The sequence below is a fragment of the Balaenoptera physalus genome (genome assembly GCF_965194825.1).
Source record: "Balaenoptera physalus genome assembly, chromosome: 1".
NCBI lineage: Eukaryota > Metazoa > Chordata > Mammalia > Artiodactyla > Balaenopteridae > Balaenoptera > Balaenoptera physalus.
Genome location: NC_138882.1, coordinates 164,792,461 through 164,817,108, shown reverse-complemented (window position 1 = coordinate 164,817,108; position 24,648 = coordinate 164,792,461). Strand labels below are relative to the sequence as shown.

Sequence of the window (24,648 nt, the reverse complement as noted above, 5' to 3'; positions counted from 1 at the left end):
GACACTAATGGAAAAACTGGTAAAAACCAAATTAAGCCTGGAGTTCAGTTAATACTAATATACTAATATGAGTTTCTTAGTTTTGACAAATGTACTATGGAAATATAAGATATTAGCAATGGGAGAAATTGTGTGAGGGATATACAGGAACTCTCTGCACTATCTCTGCAAATTTTCTGTAAAGCTAAAATTATTCCAAAATAAAAAATTCGTTTTAAAAAAGAATTTTTTTTTTTTTTGGCCATGCCATGTGGCTTGTGGGATCTTACTTCCCCAACCAGGGATCAAACCCAGGCCCCTGGCAGTGAAAGCGTTGAGTCCTAACCACTGGACTGCGAGGGAATTCCCAAATTTGTTTAAAATTTTTTAATTAGGGAATTCTCTGGCGGTTCAGTGGTAAAGAATCCACCTTCCAATGCAAGGGACGTGGGTTTGATCCCTGGTTGGGGAACTAAGGTCCCACATGCCGTGGGGCAACTAAGCCCGTGCACCACAACTAGAGAGAAGCCCGCACGGTGCAACAAAAAAAAGATCTTGCATGCCACAACTAAGACCCAACGCAGCCCCAAAAATTAAATAAATAAATAAAATAAATTTTTTTTAAAAATGGCTTTTGGCCTTCAACTGTAATTCTTACCCCCAGGTCTCCAGTCCTGGCCTACCCTGTAGATTTTAAACTTGCCAAGCCTCCACAATTACATGAGCCAATTCCTTAAAATAAATCAATGTCTCTCTCTCCATATACATGTGTATGTAGATAGATGATAGATGATAGATAGATAGATAGATAGATAGATAGATAGATAGATAATGTGTGTGTGTATGAGGGTGTATACATCCTATTGGTTCTGCTTCTTTAAAGAATCCTGACTAATACCGTCCCTGATAAGGAAGTTGAGGCATCAGTGGGAATTAAGAGGATGACATTAGGGACTTCCTAGTGGCCCTAAAGTCACACCCCACAGGCAGCCATCCTCTGTCAATTCCTTTATGAGATATCATGGTGTGGGAGAAAAAGCTGGGTGAGATGAGGCTCAGGAGAAGCCCAGTCCTGGCCAAATAACTAAGTATGTGGCCTTGGGCAAATCGTCCCATGTCTCTAGGCCTTGCACTCTTTTCTGGAAAACAGAAGGATTGACTAGACCAGAGTCTGAAACCCACTACATGCTGCACATAGTAGACATCATTAGAGGATCCCATTTTTTTCCTACTGAAATCTGGGGGCAACCTATAATTCTTCTAAACATATGGCTCCTGATAGACCTTACCAATCAATCAAAGTTGGTTCATGAGATCAAACCAATTTGCAACCCCAAAATTATTTGATTTCTAAAGTCCCCACAAACTAAAATGAAGCGAAACCACTAAAACTGTGGTCACTGCTGGGCAGGGGAGTTGTTTGAAAAATAAAACTCAACCCTTGGCTAAAAGTGACTGGGAACTTAAGAAAAACCTGGGAAGGGAACTCTGGAGAGGGTGAGGTTGAGTTCTGTGTGTGCTGTACTTGCCATCGCCAAGCTCACCTCTTACGTTTTCCAGTCTCTTATCTAGACCTGATCTAAAGCCCCAGTGTGTGTGTACAACTCCCCAGGGCTCCTTGCACCAGTGCCCACCACCCCGAACGCTTACCTCAGCAATGCTGATGGAGATGATGAACACAGGGGGCGGGAGGCAGTTAGCTCTTTCCAGGTATGTTCTTCGCATCGGTTCAGGAAGCATCCATTTTGAGACAATCCTCTGGACCTTTTTAGGCTTGAAGGGATCTTTACCTGCCCTGTACTCTCTCATTTTCTCCTCTTCCAGCATTTCTTTCATCTCTCTATCCCTATTCAGATTCACATCCTCTTCCATCTCCAAATTATGAGCAGCAGCCATTGTCCTGGGTCCACCCTCCACCTGAAAGGGACATGAATGTCAGGGAAAAATAGATGACCCTACAGTTTTTGGGCCATGGCTCTTTCCTGGGCTCTCTGGCACAACCATTGGTTTCCAATGCCTTTCCTGTGTGTTAATAGAAGGCAGCTGAAGATCTGGTGCCCAAATACACGTAATATCCATACCCTTGTCACCAGTGTGTAATGGTGAAAAAGTACTAGAGTCTCCCCAATTGAGGGAGAGGACTCCCCAGAAGTCATTTATGGATTCACCTACTGACACCACCCAAAGGACGGACTGGAACTTTGGGATGGCAACTCTACCTCATATACCAATTCCTTCCCCTCTGCCACTGACTTTCAAAGCAACCATTAGTGTAAGAAGTAGCTTTGCCACGAGGTGATGTATCTCAGAGTCCAAACCATGCTCACTGCATAACTGAACTCAGTTTTGTCCAGCTTAAGTAAATAATCTCCTTTCCCTTCTTAGTTTCATCTTGCTTCTGCTCCCAGGCCAAACACAGATCTCTAGTTTCTGATTCAGAATCAAAAATAATTTACTGAGCATTGACTATATATCAGGTACTATGCTAGGGGCCCCATTATAGGTTAAAAAATTCGCTTCCCATTCCCCCCTCAAAAATGATTTAAACCCACATCTTCTCCTTCTAAATTATCAGTGTCCTTTCTAAAATGCCACACTGCCCATTCTGTAGCACTTGGGAGTTAAGTAGACCCTTCCTTACTGGTTCTCCAGATACAACATTAACACCCTCGCTAAAACACATCTTCCCAACAATTCTCTGACATCTGACACTCTTGGTTGAGTTCCTACTAATTTCCACATCCAGTATTCCCTTGAACTCAATCCTCAACATCCAAACACTCAAGGATTTATTCAACAGATATCTGTTGAACACCTACTCTGTATCAGGCCACCATCCCTATCCCAAAGTGTTTAAAATGTCATGCAGGAGGCTGAGGTCAACAAAAATTACACAAATAATTGTACAGTTACAGCTGTGCTAGGTGATACCAAGCAGATACATAGGTTACTGAGGCAGCATGTCTGTAACAGTGAGGCCTGCTCTACATACTCTTTCCTCTCCCTGTGTCATGGTGCTAGCTGTACTGTCCTTCTCCATTCAGTTTAGTTCTGTAATATTTTACTTCTGGTTGAACTATTTAAATCTTTCAATCAAATGTTTTCAAGTCAAAAAAAGGGATGGGGGAGGCTCAAATATATTAAGGGAAAAAAATAATATTACCAGACACTACATAGAGTACAATCCAATTTTTGTAAAAAGTAATATATTGTTACACAGGAAAACATCTGGAGAATTAACCATGATTATATCTGCATGATAGGATTTCACTAGATTTTTGCCCTCTATGCAGGAGTAGGTACAGATTTTGTGTACTCTGAAGCTTAAACAATTTGGGAGGGGGGTTTCTTTGGAAAAAATAATATAAAATTAAAATTACAAAATAAAAAAAATTATAAATGTACACTGCTTTAGAAGGAGCCCATGCAAGTAGAAGTCTGAAGCTTAAGCTTTATTAGTTTCACAAGTAATCCAGCCAAAACAATCCTAAAAAGAAGAACAAAACAGGAGGTATCACACTCTCTGATTTCAAACTATATAAAAAGCCACAGGGGCTTCCCTGGTGGCGCAGTGGTTGAGAATCTGCCTGCCAATGCAGGGGACACAGGTTCGAGCCCTGGTCTGGGAAGATCCCACATGCCGCGGAGCAACTGGGCCCGTGAGCCACAATTACTGAGCCTGCGCGTCTGGAGCCTGTGCTCCGCAACAAGAGAGGCCGCGGTAGTGAGAGGCCCGCGCAACGCGATGAAGAGTGGCCCCCGCTTGCCACAACTAGAGAAAGCCCTCGCACAGAAACGAAGACCCAACACAGCCATAAATAAAATAAATAAATAAATAAAAATTTAAAAAGCCACAGTAATCAAAACAATATGGTACCGGCACAGAAACAGACAGACACATAGATCAATGGAACTGAATAGAGAGCCCAGAAATGAACTCATACTTATACAGGCAATTAATCTACAACAAAGGAAGCAAGAATATACAATGGGGAAAAGATGGTCTCACACCTCATACAAAAATAAACTCAAAATGGATTAAAGACTAAAATGTAAGACCTGAAACCATAAAACTTCTAGAAGAAAACACAGGCAGTCTGCTATTTAACATCAGTCTTAGCAATATTTTTTTGGATGTGTCTCCTCAGGCAAGGTAAACAAAAGCAAAAATAAACAAATGAGACTACATCAAACTAAAAAGCTTTTGCACAGCAAAGAAAACTATCAACAAAGGAAAAGGCCACCTACTGAATGGAAAAAGATGTTTTCAAATGATACATCTGACAAGGGGTTGATATCCAAAATATACAAAGAACTCATACAATTCAACATCAAAAAAACAAACAACCCAATTGAAAAACGGCCATAGAGAGAGATTGGTTCAAGATGGCAGAGTAGAAGGACATGCTCTCACTCCCTCTGGTGAGAGCACTGGAATCAAAACCGACTTCTGAACAATCATCGACAGGAAGACACTGGAACTCACAAAAAAGATACCCCACATCCAAAGACAAAGGAGAAGCCGCAATGAGACAGCAGAAGGGGCACAATCACAATAAAATCAAATCCCGTAACTGCTGGGTGGGTGACTCACAAACTGGAGAACACTTATACCACAGAAGTCCACCCACTAGAGTGAAGGTTCTGAGCCCCACGTCAGGCTTCCCAACCTGGGGGTCCGGCAACGGGAGGAGGAATTCCTAGAGAATCAGACTTTGAAGGCTAGAGGGATTTGATTACAGGACATAGACAGGACTGGGGGAAACAGAGACCACTCTTGGAGGGCACACACAAAGTAGTGTGCATATCAGGACCCAGGGGAAGGATCAGTGACCCCATAGGAGACTGAACCAGACCTACCTGCTAGTGTTGGAGGGTCTCCTGCAGAGGCGGGGGGGGGGGTGGCTGTGTCTCACTGTGAGGACAAGGACACTGGCAGCAGAAGTTCTGGGAAGTACTCCTTGGCATGAGCCCTCCCAGAGTCTGCCATTAGCCCCACCAAAGAGCCTGGTACGATCCAGTGCTGGGTTGCCTCAGGTCAAACAACCAAGAGGGAGGGAACCCAGCCCCACCCATCAGCAAACAATCGGATTAAAGTTTTACTGAGTTCTGCCCACCAGAGCAACACCCAGCTATACCCACCACCAGTCCCTCCCATCAGGAAGCTTTCACAAGCCTCTTAGATAGCGTCATCCACCAGAGGGCAGACAGCAGAAGCAAGAAGAACTACAGTCCTGAAGCCTGTGGAACAAAAACCACATTCACAGAAAGATAGACAAGATGAAAAGGCAAATGGCTATGCACCAGACGAAGGAACAAGATAAAACCCCAGAAAAACAACTAAATGAAGTGGAGATAGGCAACCTTCCAGAAAAAGAATTCAGAATAATGATAGTGAAGATGATCCAGGACCTCGGAAAAAGAATGGAGGCAAAGATCGAGAAGATGCAAGAAATGTGTAACAAAGACCTAGAAGAATTAAAGAACAAACACCTAGAAGAATTAAAGAACAAACAGAGATGAACAATACAATAACTAAAATGAAAAATACACTAGAAGGAATCAATAGCAGAATAACTGAGGCAGAAGAACGGATAAGTGACCTGGAAGACAGAATGGTGGAATTCACTGCTGCGGAACAGACTAAAGAAAAAAGAATGAAAAGAAATGAAGACAGCCTAAGAGACCTCTGGGACAACAATAAACGCAACAACATTCTCATTATAGGGGTCCCAGAAGGAGAAGAGAGAGAGAAAGGACCAGAGAAAATATTTGAAGAGATTATAGTCGAAAACTTCCCTAACATGGGAAAGGAAATAGCCACCCAAGTCCAGGAAGCACAGAGAGTCCCATACAGGATAAACCCAAGGAGAAACACACTGAGACACATAGTAATCAAATTGGCAAAAATTAAAGACAAAGAAAAATTATTGAAAGCAGCAAGGGAAAAACGTCAAATAACATACAAGGGAACTCCCATAAGGTTAACAGCTGATTTCTCAGCGGAAATGCTACAAGCCAGAATGGAGTGGCATGACATGTTTAAAGTGATGAAAGGGAAGAACCTACAGCCAAGATTACTCTACCCGGCAAGGATCTCATTCAGATTTGATGGAGAAATCAAAAGCTTTACAGACAAGCAAAAGCTAAGAGAATTCAGCACCACCAAACCAGCTCTACAACAAATGCTAAAGGAACGTCTCTAAGTGGGAAACACAAGAGAAGAAAAGGACCTACAAAAACAAACCCAAAACAATTAAGAAAATGGTCATAGGAACATACATATTGATAATTACTTTAAACGTGAATGGATTAAATGCTCCAACCAAAAGACATAGGCTCACTGAATGGATACAAAAACAAGACCCATATATATGCTGCCTACAAGAGACCCACTTCACACCTAGGGACACATACAGACTGAAAATGAGGCGATGGAAAAAGATATTCCATGCAAATGGAAATCAAAAGAAAGCTGGAGTAGCAATACTCATGTCAGATAAAATGGACTTTAAAATAAAGAACGTTACAAGAGACAAGGAAGGACACTACATAATGATCAAGGGATCAATCCAAGAAGAAGATATAACAATTATAAATATATATGCACCCAACATAGGAGCACCTCAATACATAAGGAAACTGCTAACAGCTATAAAAGAGGAAATTGATAGTAACACAGTAATAGTGGAGGACTTTAACACCTCACTTACACCAGTGGACAGATCATCCAAACAGAAAATTAATAAGGAAACACAAGCTTTAAATGACACAATAGACCAGATAGATTTAATTGATATTTATAGGACATTCCATCCAAAAACAGCAGATTACACTTTCTTCTCAAGTGCGCACGGAACATTCTCCAGGATAGATCACATCTTGGGTCAAAAATCAAGCCTCAGTAAATTTAAGAAAATTGAAATCATATCAAGCATCTTTTCTGACCACAACACTATGAGATTAGAAATCAATTAAAGGGGGAAAAAAACGTAAAAAACACAAACACGTGGAGGCTAAACAATACTTTACTAAATAACCAAGAGATCACTGAAGAAATCAAAGAGGAAATCAAAAAGTACCTAGAGACAAATGACAATGAAAACACAACAAACCAAAACCTATGGGATGCAGCAAAAGCAGTTCTAAGAGGGAAGTTTACAGCAATACAAGCCTACCTCAAGAAACAAGAAAAATCTCAAATAAACAATCTAACATTACATCTAAAGGAACTAGAGAAAGAAGAACAAACAAAACCCAAAGTTAGCAGAAGGAAAGAAATCATAAAGATTAGAGTAGAAAGAAATGAAATAGAAACAAAGAAAACAATAACAAAGATCAATAAAACTAAAAGCTGGTTCTTTGAGAAGATAAACAAAATTGATAAACCATTAGCCAAACTCATCAAGAAAAAGAGGGAGTGGACTCAAATCAATAAAATTAGAAATGAAAAAGGAGAAGTTACAACAGACACCACAGAAATACCAAGCATCCTAAGAGACTACTACAAGCAAGTCTATGCCACTATAATGGACAACCTGGAAGAAATGGACAAATTCTTAGAAAGGTATAACCTTCCAAAACTGAACCAGGAAGCAATAGAAAATATGAACAGACCAATCACAAGTAATGAAATTGAAACTGTGATGAAAAAAATCTTCCAACAAACAAAAGTCCAAGAATATATGGCTTCACAGGCGAATTCTATCAAACATTTAGAGAAGAGCTAACACCACCCTTCTCAAACTCTTCCAAAGAATTGCAGAGGAAGGAACACTCCCAAACTCATTCTATGAGGCCACCATCACCCTGATACCAAAACCAGACAAAGTTACTACAAAAAAAGAAAATTACAGACCAATATCACTCCTGAATATAGATGCAAAAATCCTCAACAAAATACTAGCAAACAGAATCCAACAACACATTAAAAGGATCATACACCATGATCAAGTGGGATTTATCCCAGGGATGCAAGGATTCTTCAATATACACGAATCAAACAGTGTGATACACCATATTAACAAATTGAAGAAGAAAAACCATATGATCATCTCAATAGATGCAGAAAAAGCTTTTGACAAAATTCAACACCCATTTATGATAAAAACTCTCCAGAAAGTGGGCATAGAGGGAACCTACCTCAACATAATAAAGGCCATATATGACAAACCCACAGCAAACATCATTCTCAATGGTGAAAAACTGAAAGCATTTCCTCTAAGATCAGGAACGAGACAAGGATGTCCACTCTCACCACTGTTATTCAACATAGTTTTGGAAGTCCTAGACACAGCAATCAGAGAAGAAAAAGAAATAAAAGGAATACCAATTGGAAAAGAAGAAGTAAAACTGTCACTGTTTGCAGATGACATGATACTATACATAGAGAATCCTAAAGATGCCACCAGAAAACTACTAGAGCTAATCAATGAATTTGGTAAAGTTGCAGGATACAAAATGAATGCACAGAAATCTCTTGCATTCCTATACACTAATGATGAAAAATCTGAAAGAGAAATTAAGGAAACACTCCCATTTACCATGGCAAAAAAAAGAATAAAATACCTAGGAATAAACCTACCTAGGGAGACAAAAGACCTGTATGCAGAAAACTATAAGACACTCATGAAAGAAATTAAAGATGATACAAACAGATGGAGAGATATACCATGTTCTTGGGTTAGAAGAATCAATATTGTGAAAATGACTATACTACCCAAAGCAATCTACAGATTCAATGCAATCTCTATCAAATTACCAATGGCATTTTTTACAGAACTAGAACAAAAAATCTTAAAATTTGTATGGAGACACAAAAGACCCCAAATAGCCAAAGCAGTCTTAAGGGAAAAAAATGGAGCTGGAGGAATCAGACTCCCTGACTTCAGACTATGCTACAAAGCTACAGTAATCAAGACAATGTAGTACTGGCACAAAAACAGAAATATAGATCAATGGAACAGGATAGAAAGCCCAGAGATAAACCCACACACCTATGATCAACTAATCTGTGACAAAGGAGGCAAGGATATGCAATGGAGAAAAGACAGTTTCTTCAATAAGTGGTGCTGGGAAAACTGGACAGCTACATGTAAAAGAATGAAATTAGAACACTACCTAACACCATATACAAAAATAAACTCAAAATGGATTAGAGACCTAAATGTAAGACCAGACACTATAAAACTCTTAGAGGAAAACATAGGAAGAACACTCTATGACATAAATCACAGCAAGATCCTTTTTGATCTGCCTCCTAGAGAAATGGAAATATAAACCAATGGGACCTAATGAAAATTAAAAGCTTTTGCACAGGGGCTTCCCTGGTGGTGCAGTGGTTGAGAATCTGCCTGCTAATGCAGGGGACACGGGTTTGCACCCTGGTCTGGGAGGATCCCGCATGCCGCGGAGCAACTAAGCCCGTGAGCCACAGCTGCTGAGCCTGCACGTCTGGAGCCTGTGCTCCGCAACAAGAGAGGCCACAATAGTGAGAGGCCCGCGCACTGCGATGAAGAGTGGCCCCCGCTTGCCGCAACTACGGAAGGCCCTAGCACAGAAATGAAGACCCAACATAGCAATCAATCAATCAATCAATCAATCAATAAATCTTTAAAAAAAAAAAAAAGCTTTTGCCCAGCAAAGGAAACCATATACAAGATGAAAAGACAACCCACAGAATGGGAGAAAATATTTGCAAACAAATCAACGGACAAAGGATTAATCTCCAAAATATATAAACATCTCATGCAGCTCAATATTAAAAAAACAAAAACCCAATCCAAAAATGGGCAGAAGACCTAAATAGACATTTCTCCAAAGAAGACATACAGATGGCCAACAAACATATGAAAAGATGCTCAACATCACTAATCATTAGAGAAATGCAAATCAAAACTACAATGAGGTATCACCTCACACCAGTTAGAATGGGCATCATAAGAAAATCTACAAACAACAAATGCTGGAGAGGGTGTGGAGAAAAGGGAACCCTCTTGCACTGTTGGTGGGAATGTAAATTCATACAGCCACTATGGAGAACAGTATGGAGGTTCCTTAAAAAACTAAAAATAAAATTACCATATGACCCAGAAATCCCACTACTGGGCATATACCCAGAGAAAACCATAATTCAAAAAGACACATGCACCCCAATGTTCATTGCAGCACTATTTACAATAGACAGGTCATGGAAGCAACCTAAATGCCCATCAACAGATGAATGGATAAAGATGTGGTACATATATACAATGGAATATTACTCAGCCATAAAAAGGAACGAAATTGGGTCATTTGTAGAGACGTGGATGAATCTAGAGACTGTCATACAGAGTGAAGTAAGTCAGAAAGAGAAAAACAAATATCGTATATTAATGCATATATGTGGAACCTAGAAAAATGGCACAGATGAACCAGTTTGCAGGGCAGAAATTGAGACACAGATGTAGAGAACAAACGTATGGACACCAAGGGGGTAAAGCGGTGGAGGTGGGGTGGGGTGTGATGAATTGGGAGATTGGGATTGACATATATACACTAATATGTATAAAATGGATAACTAATAAGAACCTGCTGTATAAAAAAATAAATTAAATAAAATACAAAAATTAAAAAAAAAAAAAGAAAGAAAGAAAAATGGCCAGAGGACCTGAATAGACATTTTTCCAAAGAAGACGTACAGATGGTCAACAGGCACATGAAAAGATGCTCAATATCACTAATCATCAGGGAAAGGCAATCAAACCACAATGAGGGAAATTTCCTGGCAGTCCAGTGGTTAGGACGCCACATTTTCACTGACATGGCCGAGGGTTCAATCCCTGGTCTGGGAACTAAGATCCCACAAGCCGTGAGGCGCGGGCCCCCACCCCACCAAAAAAAAACACAACTGCGAATCACTTCACACCTTTCAGAATGGCTGTTATCAAAAAGTCAACATAACAAGTGTTGGCCAGAATGTGGAGAAAAGAGAACCCTCATGCACTGTTGGTAGAAATGTAAGTTGGTGCAGCCACTATGGAAAACAGTATGGAGGTTCCTCAAAAAATTAAAAATAGAACTACCATATGACCCAGCAATTCCACTTCTGGGCATTTACCCAAAGAGAACGAAAACACTAGAAAAGATATATGCCCCACTATGTTCATTGCAGCATCATATACAACAGCCAAGATATGGAAGCAACCTAAGTGCCCATCAGTAGATGAATGGATAAAGAAGATGTGGTGTGTGTGTGTGCATACACACACACGCAGGAATATTTCTCAGCCATGAAAAAGAATGAAATCTTGCCATTTGCAGCAACATGGCTGGACCTAGAGGGTATTATGCTAAAAGAAATGAATCAGACAGAGAAAGACAAATACTGTATGATTTCACTTATATGTGTAATCTAAAAATCAAAACAGGGACTTTCCTGGTGGTCCAGTGGGTAAGACTCCAAGCTCCCAATGCAGTGGACCCGGGTTCAATCCCTGGTTGGGGAACTAGATCCCATATGCATGCCGCAGCTAAGAGTCCACATGCCGCAACTAAAGATACCTCATGCTGCAACTAGGACCCGGTGCAAGCAAAATAAATAAATAATAAATAAAAAGTAAAAAGTAAAATAAAAAAAAAAACAAATGAACAAACACAACCAAACAGAAACAGAGTCATAGATACAGAGAACAAACAGGTGGTTGCCAGAGGGGTGGTGGTGGGAGGAGGTGAGAAAAAGGTGGGAGATTAAGAGGTACAAACTTTCAGTTACAAAATAAATGTCACAGATATGAAATGTACAGTGTGGGGAATACAGTCAATAATTATGTAATAGCTTTGTATGGTGACAGATGACAACTAGACTTTTCATGGTGATCATTTTGAAATGTACAGAAATAACGAATCACTGTGTTGTATACCAGGAACTAACAGTGTTGTAGGTCAATTATGCTTCAAAAACAAAGTCATACAAAAAGAGTTCAGATTTGTGTCTACCAAAGGGGTGGGTGGGAGGGGGAATTAGACGAAGGTAGTCAAAGGGTACAAACTCCTAGTTATAAGGTAACCAAGTACAAGGGATGTAATGTACAACATGATAAAGATAATGAACACTGCTGTACGTTATAAATGAAAGTTGTTAAGACAGTAAAATCCCAAGAGTTCTCATCACAAGGAAAAAAATTTGTTTCTATTTCTTTAATGTTGTGTCTATATGAGATGACAGATGTTCACTAAACCTACTGCGGTAATCATTTCGTGATGTATGTAAGTCAAATCATTATGCTGTACACCTTAAACTTAAAAAAAATAAGATAGAATAAAAACAAAGTCATATCTATGAGACCTTTGCTGGACCCTAAAGTCTCAAGCACTGTACTATTTCTTCCCTCCCCTCGTGGCCTAGTGTCTTGAAGGAGGAGTTTGTATCCACTAAACATCTTATCGTCTGCATCCCCCATTGAAACTGCTCTGCTGAGTTATGCCCTTGAAACAAGTCCGCTTCAGTCGTGATGTGAGTCCTAAGGAAGTGTGCAGAGCACCCCAGTCTCTTCAAAGCACATCCTCGTGCAAATTCTCACGTACTCCTCCGAACAATCCGGGAAGAAAGAAGACAAGCAGTATCTTCCCAGTTCTCATCTTCACCCTTCCTAACAGAGCTTCCTGTTGCAATCCCTTCATCCCTGCCTTTCATCCCAACCATATTCCATCGCCTGGCTTCCTTCTCCCACTCCCCAGCCACAGGCCACAGAGGATCCTCTGCACACTTCAATGACTCTGTCGTGCTGCAACTGGACTTCTCTAACGTGGTGGAGAAAGACACAGTGTCAGGGTCACTAGAGGGCAGGTACACAGGCTAGACAGACCTGGAAAGTGGTCATGTCTTATTTTTATGTGCAACCCCAGACAATAGCCCTGGACCTGGGAACATGAGCCACAGAATGGGGGTTGCCAGGGGCTGGGAGACAGGGGCAATGGGGAGTTATATGTTTAATCGGTACTATACAGAGTTTCAGTTTGGGAAGATGAAAAAGTTCTGGAGATGGATGATGGTGATGGTTGTACAACAGTGTAAATGCAGTGAATGCCATGAATTGTACACTTAAAAACGGTAAAAATGGTAAATTTTATGTCATGTGTATTTTACCACACACACAAACACACACAAACTAAACAATAATATTAAATTTTCAAGGTCACTGTGAAGACTAGATAGATTATACTGTTTGTCACCAGCATGGGCTTAATCAACGGTATCCAATGCTACTGATGTTTTCAGCTTAGTCCAGTGTATCTAAACTTCCTAAATGGCCCAAAATAAAGTTTTTCACTGGAATTTTTTTTTAAAGTCATGAGCCTTAGAGCCAGATGACTGGGATTAAAACACAGCTCTACAACCTATCAGCTGTAAAGTAACCTTAAGTAAGTCACTTAAATTCTCTGAGCCTCAAATTACATTTTTAAAGAATTGTGGTAAAATAAACACAAAATTAACCATTTAAAAGTGTACAATCCGGTAGCATTAAATACATTTGCAGTGTTGTGCAACCATCACGACTATGTAGTTCCAGAACTTTTTCATCACCCCAGACAAAACCCCCATACCCATTAAGCAGTCACTCCCCATTGCCCCCTCCCTCCAGCCCCTGGCACCCACTAATTTGCTTTCTGTCTCTATGGATTTACCTATTTTAGATATTTCATATAAATGGAATCATAAAATACGTGGCCTTTTGAGTCTGGCTTCTTTTACTTAGAAAAGTCTTCAAGGTTCATCTGTGTTGTAGCATGTATCAGTACATCATTCCTCTTTATAGCTGAATAATATTGTATTGTATAGATAGATATGCAAACAAAACCATATTGTTTATCGATTCATCTGTTGAAGGGCATTTGGATCGTTTCCACCTTTTGGCTACTGTGAATAGAGCTGCTATGAACATTCCCATACAAGTTTTTATTTGAATACCTGTTTTCAATTCTTTTGAGTATATACCTAAGAGTGGAATCACTGGGTCATATGGTAATTCTATGTTTAATTTATTGGAAAATCTTCAGATCCCATTTTAAAGTCAGGATCATGATAGCACTTACCTCATAGCATTATGGGGAAAATTATTTGAGACAATGCATGTAAAGCACTTAGAACAGTTTCTGGCACATAGTAAACACTCCACAATTATTAGTTATGACTTGCTATGGATGGATGGATGAGTGGGTATGTGGATGGATGGATGGACAGATGGAAGGGATGGGGCTGAGTCTGGGGTCTATTTTCAAGCTGCAAGTTACTAGGAATCAGGTCACAATTCATTTTCAAATGTATTCCATTAGGCAAGGTCCCACATTACAGTAGGTTATATCCAATAAATTTAGGGAAGAAGAGAATTCCCCTTTTATTTATTTTTCCCCAGTAACTTTGCTGAAATAAAGGCTTCTTACCTCCCACTCACCCAGCCTCCCAGGGTCAGACATTAAGTCTGTAGAAATAACTATTTTATTAATTTTCCTTGCATATAGATGATTATTTATAGTTTCTTTCATGTCTCATAAATGGCAAAACGAGTATGGATTTAAGATCAGCAGCTCTTGGGCTTCCCTGGTGGCGCAGTGGTTGAGAATCTGCCTGCCAATGCAGGGGACACGGGTTCGAGCCCTGGTCTGGGAAGATCCCACATGCCACGGAGCAACTAGGCCCGTGAGCCACAACTACTGAGCCTGCACGTCTGGAGCCTGTGCTCCGCAACAAGAGAGGCCGCGATAGTGAGAGGCCCGCGCACCGCGGTGAAGAGTGGCCCCCACTTGCCGCAACTAGAGAAAGCCCTCGCACAGAAACGAAGACCCAACACAGCCAAAAATTAAAAAAAAAAAAAAGTAAATTAATAAAAAAAAAATCAGCAGCTCCTAAACACAAATATTAAGGCATTTTTAAAAATAAGTTCAATTAGGAGTGATTAACATTGTGCTAATAAGCCCTATTGTAAATTTAAATATCATACATGATCATTTCATGGGGAAAGTTCCACATTGTGAATAACACAACTTTATATCTATAAAAGGAGCTAGAAAAACAAGGATTACATTTCCCCGCAATTTTTCTCTTTTTTTCCAGATTTCAAAATTTCCAGAAATGTTACGACTTCAAGCCCATCATTTTAGGTATTTTAGTGAAATATGTTTCCTGTGCTGCAAAGGTGTCTGACCCATTCAGTTTAGCTAAGACTCACTGTGTGTCTGCTTTCTTCCTTGGCACGTGCAGTAAAGGGATCTGACGTCTAGACCTACCTACTGTAGATTCCAGAAATAGATGAACATGTTGGTAGTGATCGTGGCATTTTGATTTGACCTCTCTTCTCGGTCAGACACTGTCACGCTCTGACTTCCGTACCTGTCTGCGTGCCTGTTCCTTGAGGACAGAGGCCTCTCTCTGGTTCATCTCATCTCCAGCATCTAGTGCCTGATGTTCACAGGTGCTGCTTCTAGTCTGACATTCCCCATCCCTGCCATTCCTGTTTATCTTCTGCATCCACACCTGAGTTTCTGAGCACAATTCACCACATTGGAAACATTACTGACCAGATTGGCAACAGTGAAAAAGACTGATTCATACTTACAAGGCTGTGTGGAAATGGGTGCAGTTTATGAGGTGTAAATTGATGCAGCCTTTTCACAAGGCAATTGGGCAGTATCTATAAAATATGAAACGCTTATACCTTTCAACAGAACCTTTCTACTTCTAGAAATCTATGCTACAAATGTATTTGAGCGAGTACTCAAGGCTATCTTTCAAAGATGTCCAGAGCAGAACTATTCAGAGTAGTGAAAAATTACAAAGAACCTGAATGTCCTTTAATCGGGTTGTTGTATTTTCTGATAGTTCTACTTCTTAGGTAGTTCATCCTTACACTGTGCTGAAATCTGCTCACCAGCCCTTCTGCTCCTGGGTCCAAGGTTTCCCTCTCTAGGGCCTCACAAAGCAAGTCTAATCTAAGATCATGTCATTAATTGTGTAGGTGTGGCCTGTATACTCCATGGGTTCTATAGGTCATAGTTGGGATAGAATATCTGAATTTTCTAGATTACCAGAATTTTCAGAGGCTCAGTTTGACAGCACAAGAGCCTCAAAACAAGCCAGCAATGATTACAACACATTATAGTCTCACAGAGATATAAAAACATTCACTGCTATCAAATTATTTACTTGGTCACTCTCATCACAGTGTTACTCATTGAGTGAAATTGTTTACTACACTGACTGTGCTTTCTTACTCATTAAGCAAAGATCATGCAGGTTTCTTGAGCTTTCTTTAATGTTGACTTGATATTATGCCTCACCTCCTACCTCTTATCTGCAGCAAGTGGCTGCCAACTCTTTGTTGAAATACACACACACACACACACACACACACACACACACACACACACACACACACACATTCAGATCAAAAGTGGGTGGCACTGCTGTGAAATGTTCTCATCCTACCCTTAGGGAACAACTGGGGGTAGATTGTTAAAAAGAATGTTGGAAGAGTAGAAAAGACTCATAGCCTTCTGGTTAAAAATGGAGACGTTAGGGCTTCTCTGGTGGCGCAGCGGTTGGGAGTCTGGCTGCCGGTGCAGGGGACACGGGTTCAGCCCTGGTCTGGGAGGATCCCACATGCCGCGGAGCAACTAGGCACGTGAGCCACAGCTACTGAGTCTGCACGTCTGGAGACTGTGCTCCTCAACAAGAGAGGCCGCGATAGTGAGAGGCCCGCGCACCGCGATGAAGAGTGGCCCCCGCTTGCCACAACTAGAGAAAGCCCTCGCACAGAAACGAAGACCCAACACAGCCAAAAATAAATACATAAATTAATTAATTAAAAAAAAAGAAAAAAGAAAAATGGAGACGTTCAAGAACCAAAGACCTTCCCTTCAAGCTAGAAATTATTCTTAAGAAGAGGAAAAGTGGAAAGAACTTTCCTACTTCCTGACCTTACCTGCTACAAGCATTGCTCGTGTTACAAGTCATGGAGCCAGTGTGTTGGCCAAGGATTGGAAAGAGCAGGCTGTGCTCATTTATCCAGAACAATCATCTGCCTTTAAAAAAAAAAAATCTGTAGCAAAAGAGATTTCCATAAGAAGATTTAGGACTCCCCTGGCAGTCCAGTGGTTAAGACTCCACGCTTCCACTGCAGGGGGCGTGGGTTCGGTCCCTGGTGGGGGAACTAAGATCCCGCATACCACGTAGTGTGGCCAAAAAAAAAGATTTACCCAGGAGACTCGACATTGAAAAGGGATTTTTCCAAAGACCTTGTAGGTGCCCTCATTCACTACATACTGATATGGACAGAGTAAAGGGACAAAGTAGATAAATAGTTATTTCCACCAGAGGATTGTAAGTAGAGAAAAAATTATGGGAGACCCCTGTACGTTAATGATCACTCAAGAAAGCAGGTTTGCTTAACCATAAAACCAAGCAGGCTTGCTTAGCAGCAAAACCATGCTACAGAAGCATGAGACATGCCCCAAAACAATAACACAATGGTGGCATGAGACCCACATCCTGTCCAGTGAGCTCAGTAAGTTAACGACCCTTAGGACATGCTCTCTGCACACCTAAAAAAACAATAATTTATGGAAAGGTGACATTTCAAAGTGAAAGACCCTCATTGTACTGAGACCTGAAATAATTTTTCCATAGTGCCATGACAGTCCCAGCTTGACCACGTAGGGACAAGAAAACTCCCCGCCCCAACATAGAGGAGGAGCTGATGATGGAAGCGTGACGTCTACTCAAGAATGAGGAAGGTGGTTTTTTCCCCCTCCCCACTTTTCCTTTGATTATAAAACTGTAGCTCATTGAGTTCTTCCCGCACGGCACCTTCTCACCCGCCCGACTGTAAGCATCACAAGCGTCCTATTCTAATAAATCACTTCTTATCTATCACTTTGCCTCTTGCTGAATTCTTAATGTGCTGAGACATAAAGGACTGGAGGTCCTCAGAGCCCCCCGAAATGCCACCTAACAGTTTCAATACCACATAGTGTCTCCCAAAATTGTTATAAATTATAGCCAGAAAATTTTAAGTCAATGACTTCCATAACCGAGCAGGACCCTATGGGGTCTTCCTGGGACAGACCTCTGCCTCATATCCTCTGCTTTAGCTCCTCTCTGAAGTACCTGGATAATAGTATCTGATGCACATTTCCTGAGTTGTTTTGCAGATGCTAAAACACCCACCAAATGGAAGACGTTAACTACCTGATGATCGTGACCACATAGTCCCCAGGCCTACTGGAGCCTAAGGATTGATAATGTTAATTCCTGTGATTACCACCCTGTTACCTCACCATCAGAGAATTGTGCACCAGCTGATCACATACCTTGGGTCACCCCTCCCTCACCTTGCCTTTAAAAAATGCTTTGCTGAAACTCATCGGGGAATTCAGGTCTTGTGAGCACTTGCTGCCCTGGACTCCTTGCTTGGTGCCCTGCAGTAAACACTGCACTTTCCTTCACCAAAACCTGGTGTCAGTAGATCGACTTTAGCGTGTAGGCGAGTCAACCCCGGTTTGGTTCTATAACACTTCCACCGTATTCTTTTAATAACACATGTAATGGTCATTTGTCAGTTTTCTCGGCGAATTCCTCATCTCATGAATCTGGGTGGGCAGCAGGGACCACTTCCCAGTACAAAAGCTAAAAATGCTCAGTACTCACTTTTCCAGGTCCTTAGGCAGCTAGAGCTCAGGTATGTGACCTAGGCTTGAACAATCAGCTGCATTCGCTTAGAATTTTGGGGACTGGAGCTGGGGATGGGGAAGATTCTGACAGCAGTGCACTTTAAAGCGGTGGCAGCAGTATCTGGTGTCCATCCAGCCTTGCCATTGGAGTCAGTGTGGCACCCAGAATCCAATGCCAGCGTCTTTGATGCAGGCTGAAGCAACGAGCATGCAACAGCGACAAGGGGGCTGTCTTTGCCTACCTGGCTCTGTGAATTTGGTGTACTTGTAGGTGCCTGGTCTCCGTGTGTTTCTGCTTATTTCCCAAACTTTGCTTCCTTCCAGTGATTTTGTGATCTACCATGATATTGTGATATACTAAGAAATACATATTCGGTCTTCATCCCCAGCTCCAGGCACTGATCTCCTAAAACCCTTGGAATTTCCTGAGTGATAGGGGTGAGAGGAGTATCTTTTGTTATTCATAGTAAGTTTTTTTCAACTGTACTTGAGTTTATGCTAATGAAGTGATTCTTAGAGGGTGGGACCTGGTTGCCAGAGGAAACAACCATGTGATTAGAGGGTTGGAACTTTCAGTCCCCACCTGTGGGACTGGGAAAAGGGCTCGAGATTGAGTTTAATGACCAGCGGTCAATAATTTAATCAATCATCCCTATGTGATGGAACCTCCATAAAAATCCTAAACAAATGGGTTTGGAGAGCTTCCGGGTTGGAGAACAGATCAAGGTGCTGGGAAGGTGATGCATCCAGAGAGGGTGCGGAAGCTTTGCATCCCTTCCCCTTGCCCTATGCATCTCTTCCATTTGACTGCTCCTGCGTTGTAATCTTTATACTAAACTGATAATAGTAGGTAATGCCCTCTCCTGAGTTCTGTGAGCTATTCTGGCAAATTATAGAACACAAGCGGGGGGGAGGTCACAGAAACCCCAAATTTATAGCCATTTGGTCAGAAGCACCGGAAGCCCAGGCTTGCAGTTGGTATCTGAAGTAGGGAGTAGTCCTGTGGGACTGAGCCCTTAATCTGTGGGGTAGCCAGTGTCAGAATTGCATGGTGTGGAAAACCCACACATTTGGTGCCAGAAGTGTGAGTACGATGAGCGAAATAGATTTTTAAAATTTTACTACCCAATGGGCATTCAATAAAATTCATTTACTGGTGTAATCAGCCAGAATCAGAATCAGAATCCCTTGCAACCAAGAACCTAACTACTACACCTGAATAGCCAAGAAACTCTTCTAAACTCTATCTGGGGTCTTCCTGTTGCAAGCTAAACTCATTTCTTGTTCTGTGTCTGGGAGACACAGTGTAAGGACAACACAGAACTAGGGGATCTGTTTTTCGGTCTCACTCTGCCACTTCCGGGCTGTGTGACCTGGAGCAAGTCCCTTCCCAGCTCTGAGCCACAGTCCTCTCACCTGCACAGGGAACACTGGGGACTAGACCAGCAGTTCCCCACACTGGCTATGCCTTAGAATCCCCTCAGGCATTTGTTTTTCAACATTTGCTTTTATACAGATTCCTGGGCCCCAGTCCTGAAGAAACTAATTTAATAGATTTAGTAAATTTCTGACACTTATACCAGTGAAGTGGAGGCCTCAGCACCTTTGAGAACCACAGACAAGGCTCTCCAAGGTCCACTCCATCTCACAATCTCTGTGATCTTCCAACGGAAGGCAGACAACAGTTTTATTGGTGTATTCCTCATGCCCAGAAAGTTCCTGGTGCACAGGTGTTCAGAAAGTACTTGTATCTGAGTAAAAGTTAAACAAACTCTCTGCAACTTTTATGTAAATCTAAAATTGTTCCAAAATATGAAGTTTATTTAAAAGAATACTGGAAGGAAGAAGGGAAGGAGAGAGGAATTCCACGTACACCACGTTAACTAAGAGTTTTGTGTTCCTTTATATTGAAAAGCACCTCCCCTCACACTTTTCCTCTGCACACGCCCTCCCCCCTCCAACATCATTCTGCCATCACTGAGCTGTCAGAGGAGACCTGCAGAGCCACCATGCCGTAGGGGTTACAAAAGGGACTGTCACCTGTCTTTGAGGAGCACCAGTCCTTGTGCTTGGCACTGTGAAGACCCGAGTTCTACTTCGCTCAATATCTTACAGAATTATTGTAAGAATCAAATGAAAGAGTTGCCATAATAGTGAGCACCTACTGTGTGCCAGGTTCTGTGCTAAACACTTTACGAGCACTCACTTCATTGCTGCTTACAACAACCTTGTAAGGTGGGATAATAACATTCCCATTTTATGGATAAGGAAACTCAGGCTTCCAGAGTAACTTGCTCAAGGTCATACAGCTAGAGAGGAGAAGGCTAGGACAGGAGCCTTTGAAGGGGTCTGACTCCAAAGACCCCGTGTGTTGCTCTGCCCTGTGATCTCTAGGTAACAAGTGTTCAAGAAGTGTGCATATTTATTTTGATTCTTTTCATCCCATCCTTCCCTCTTCCCTAACCTCCCTCTTCTTCTTCCAGCTCCCCAAACAGGCCCAGACTAGACCCTGAGAGTTCCCAGATGGGAGCTACAGAAGAACTGGCAGGCAGGGCTGGGAATCCCCACCACCCCCATTACTGCCACAGGGAATCAAGATGGAGACAGGCGTCCAGGAAAGGAAAAGGATTTGATTCTCTGAGAACCCGAGGACTAAGTCAGGCTCACCTTCCCTTCTTCACCTCACTCAGGAGAGCGCTGCCAAGGGCACCAACCTTAGGACAACTCCCCTTTGGCAGAAGAGGCTTTCGATCATTCACTTGTGCTGTTTCCCAGCTGCATTCAAACAAGTAGGTTTCAAACATCTGAATTGTGTTTTTTTTAAACAGCTGGCCCACCCACTCATTGGTACCAGGGAGGCCCTTGCAGAGGCCGAGTCCAGCCTTGATGTGGCCAGGTTGCCCAGGAGGCTGGGCGACAGACTAGGCTGGGTGTACCCAGTTGCTGCCCAGTTGGGCCTAATGGGGAGACTTTTGGTGGTGTTGCTAGGCAACCTGGTAATTGGAGAAGGCACATTGGCCTCGGGGCCACAGAAACTAACAGCCTCCTTCATCACACTGCAAACCATTATTATGCCCCATCCCAGAGGCCTGCAGCAATCACTCTGTGGTTATAGCCTGAAAGAGTGCTTTTTTAGCTCCAGAAATTAAGAATCAGCTTTTCAAATTTATGGGTTTGTGGTTGTGGTTCTTTTCTTTTTGCTACATCTCTGAGGATACACCTGAAACAAATAGGCAAAGGATTTTAAAACAAAAAAAGAAAAAAATGCCTTTGCAAACCGCCTTTTCCAAAAGTTTTCCTTCTGAAGCAAAGCACACTTGCCCTCAATTGTGAGGGCAGCTAAGGTAGGGAGGGAATCCCACAGCTGTGGCTGCGGTTCCGCGGGTGGGGGCACCAGGACCTTGGTCATGTACAAGACCTCTCAGTGGAATAACTTCTTTGTGTCTCTCCCATTCAAACACAATCGCGATACCTCCCCTTCCCAATCCACAGAACCACTTTCACTTGTGGGGATTTGTTTGTTGGTTTGTTTTTTGTTTTTGTTTGTTTTTTTAATTTTCGGCCATGCCATGCAGCTTGCAGGATCTTAGGTCCCCAACCAGGGATCGAACTTGGGCCTACGGCAGTGAAAGTGCTGAGTCCTAACCACTGGACTGCCAGGGAATTCCCATCACTTGTTTGTTTGTTTGTTTTTTAAGATTTTTCTTTTTGATGTGGACCATTTTTAAAGTCTTTATCGAATTTGTTACAATATTGCTTCTGTTTTATGTTTTGGTTTTTTGGCCACGAGGCATGTGGGATCCTAGCTTCCCGACCAGGGATCGAACCCATACCCCCTGCGTTGGAAAGTGAAGTCTTAACCACTGGACCACCAGGGAAGTCCCACTTATGTTATTTTGATGAAGCCTCCCAGCTGCCTTGTGAAGAAGACACCATTTTTATTCCCATTTTACAGATGAACAACTAAGGCAAAAAGAGGCACCCATGATTGCACACCTAGTCACAGCAAAGCCAGAGCAAAATCCCATTCTTCTGAGGCTAGATCCTGAGCTGCTCTACTATACCCCACTGCCACCCCACAGAGCTATTTAAGATATTACATATATTTGTGTACTCTATTATAATACGAATAATAGTAATAATAATACGTACTGGTGTAGAGACAAAAACTTCATCTTGTATCTCATGCTATCCTCAACACATCATCCTTATTGATTGTGGTCAGGCTTTCAGAGCTGCCTCATGTACACTAAGGAATAGAGTCTGGAAGAATTCCCAAAGACAGACACACTATTTAACTAGGTTAATGACCTAGCCCACCAGAGCACGGCGCTCTGCAACAATCCTCCTTAATTCAAGGAGTTGGCTCTGTTTGATAACATTATGACACTATTTCAGTCCCTTAAGTAAGGAGGCAGAATCGTTGCTTTCATTAGATATTTCCAGGTATTTTTCAAAAAGGCTTTCACTGCCTCATCTACAATGTTTCTTAAATAACGGTCCATTGATAATGACCAACTGTGCTGATCTGCACAGGACTAGGGATTTCTTGGGATATGGGACTTAGGGTGCTAAAATCAGGATAGTCCTGGGCACACCAAGGACAGCTGGTCACCACCTACCTCAGAATCATCTGGAGAAGTCAGGTGAAGATGGCTGGTTCTAATCCTAGGGCAGTAGTTCTTAACCCTGGATACACATCAGAATTGTCTGAGGAGACTGTAAAACAGTGTTGATGTCTGAGCTCACCCCGATCAGTGGAATTAGGGCCTCTGGAGCTAGGGCCTGGGCACTGGGATTTTTTAATGTGCAGCCAAGACTCAAACCCCCTGCCCCAGAGATTTGGATTCTGGGCTGGGGTCTTGCCCAGGAATCTGCCTGTCTCTTTAACAGCTTCCCAGGGGATTCTCATATACACTATGGTTTGATAACCAATGAATTCTTATGTGATGTGTGACTTCATTGGACAACATACCCTGAATGCCTTGTATATGTTAGGCTCTGGAAACACAAAGAAAAAAACAAAAACAAAACCACTTCCTGTTCCCCAGGCCCTCCCTATCCAGTGGGGAATAAAGACTATAAATTGTTCCAACACAGTATACAGTAGTCCCCCCTTATCCACAGAGGTACATTCCAAGTCCCTCAGTGGTTGCCTGAAACTGCCGATAGCACCAAATCCTAGACATACAATGTTTTTTTTCCTATAGGTACATACCTATGATAAAGTTTAATTTATAAATTAGACATTAAAAATAATAACTAATAATAAAATAGAACAATTAAAACAATATACTGTAATAAATTTATGTGAATGCAGTCTCTCTCCAAATACCTTATTGTACAAATTTAATGCCTTTTCCACCTTAATTAAGCACTTATCACTCTCTGTGGCTGTAACTTTTGCAGTTTGAGGTGAGACAGCAAAACTAGCACGAAGTTCTTTTTCCTTCTTCACAATTTCACAGACAGAAGATTCATTTTTACCATAGATCTTAGCAACCTCAGCAACGATTTTTTTTCTTTCCTTATTTACTTTTTTGGCCACTCCATGCAGCTTGCGGGACCTTAGCTCCCCTACCAGGGATGCAGAGTGCCCCTGAAATGGAAGCAGAGTCCTAACCACTGGACTGCCAAGGAAGTCCCCATTTTTCTTTCCTTATTAAGTCGAGAACTTTCACCTTTTCACTTAAAGGAAGCACTTTATGGCTTCTCTGTGGCAGATCCAAATTGCCAGCATTACTACTCTTGTGCTTTGGGGCCATTATTAAGTAAAATAAGTGTGACTTCAGCATAAGCGCTGCAATACCTCAACTGATAACCAAGACTGCTACTAGGTGAACGGGCAGGATACACTGGACAAAGAGATGATTCACATCCCGGGCCAGATGGAGCAGGACAGCTCGAGATTTCATCAAGCTATTCAGAACAATGTACAATTTAAAACTTATGAATTGTTCATTT

The 24,648-nt window shown here is 41.8% G+C and overlaps 1 protein-coding gene across 1 annotated transcript in view; it reads right to left on the bottom strand.

Annotated features, from left to right (window-relative positions):
- Positions 1 to 24,648, bottom strand: part of RHBDL2 (rhomboid like 2) — a 97,296-nt gene that overhangs the window by 26,533 nt on the left and 46,115 nt on the right. Inside the window, exon 2 of the mRNA XM_082422352.1 lies at positions 1,630 to 1,896. Coding sequence (XP_082278478.1) covers positions 1,630 to 1,896 — 267 coding nt within the window. The remainder of the gene's footprint in view (positions 1 to 1,629; positions 1,897 to 24,648) is intronic.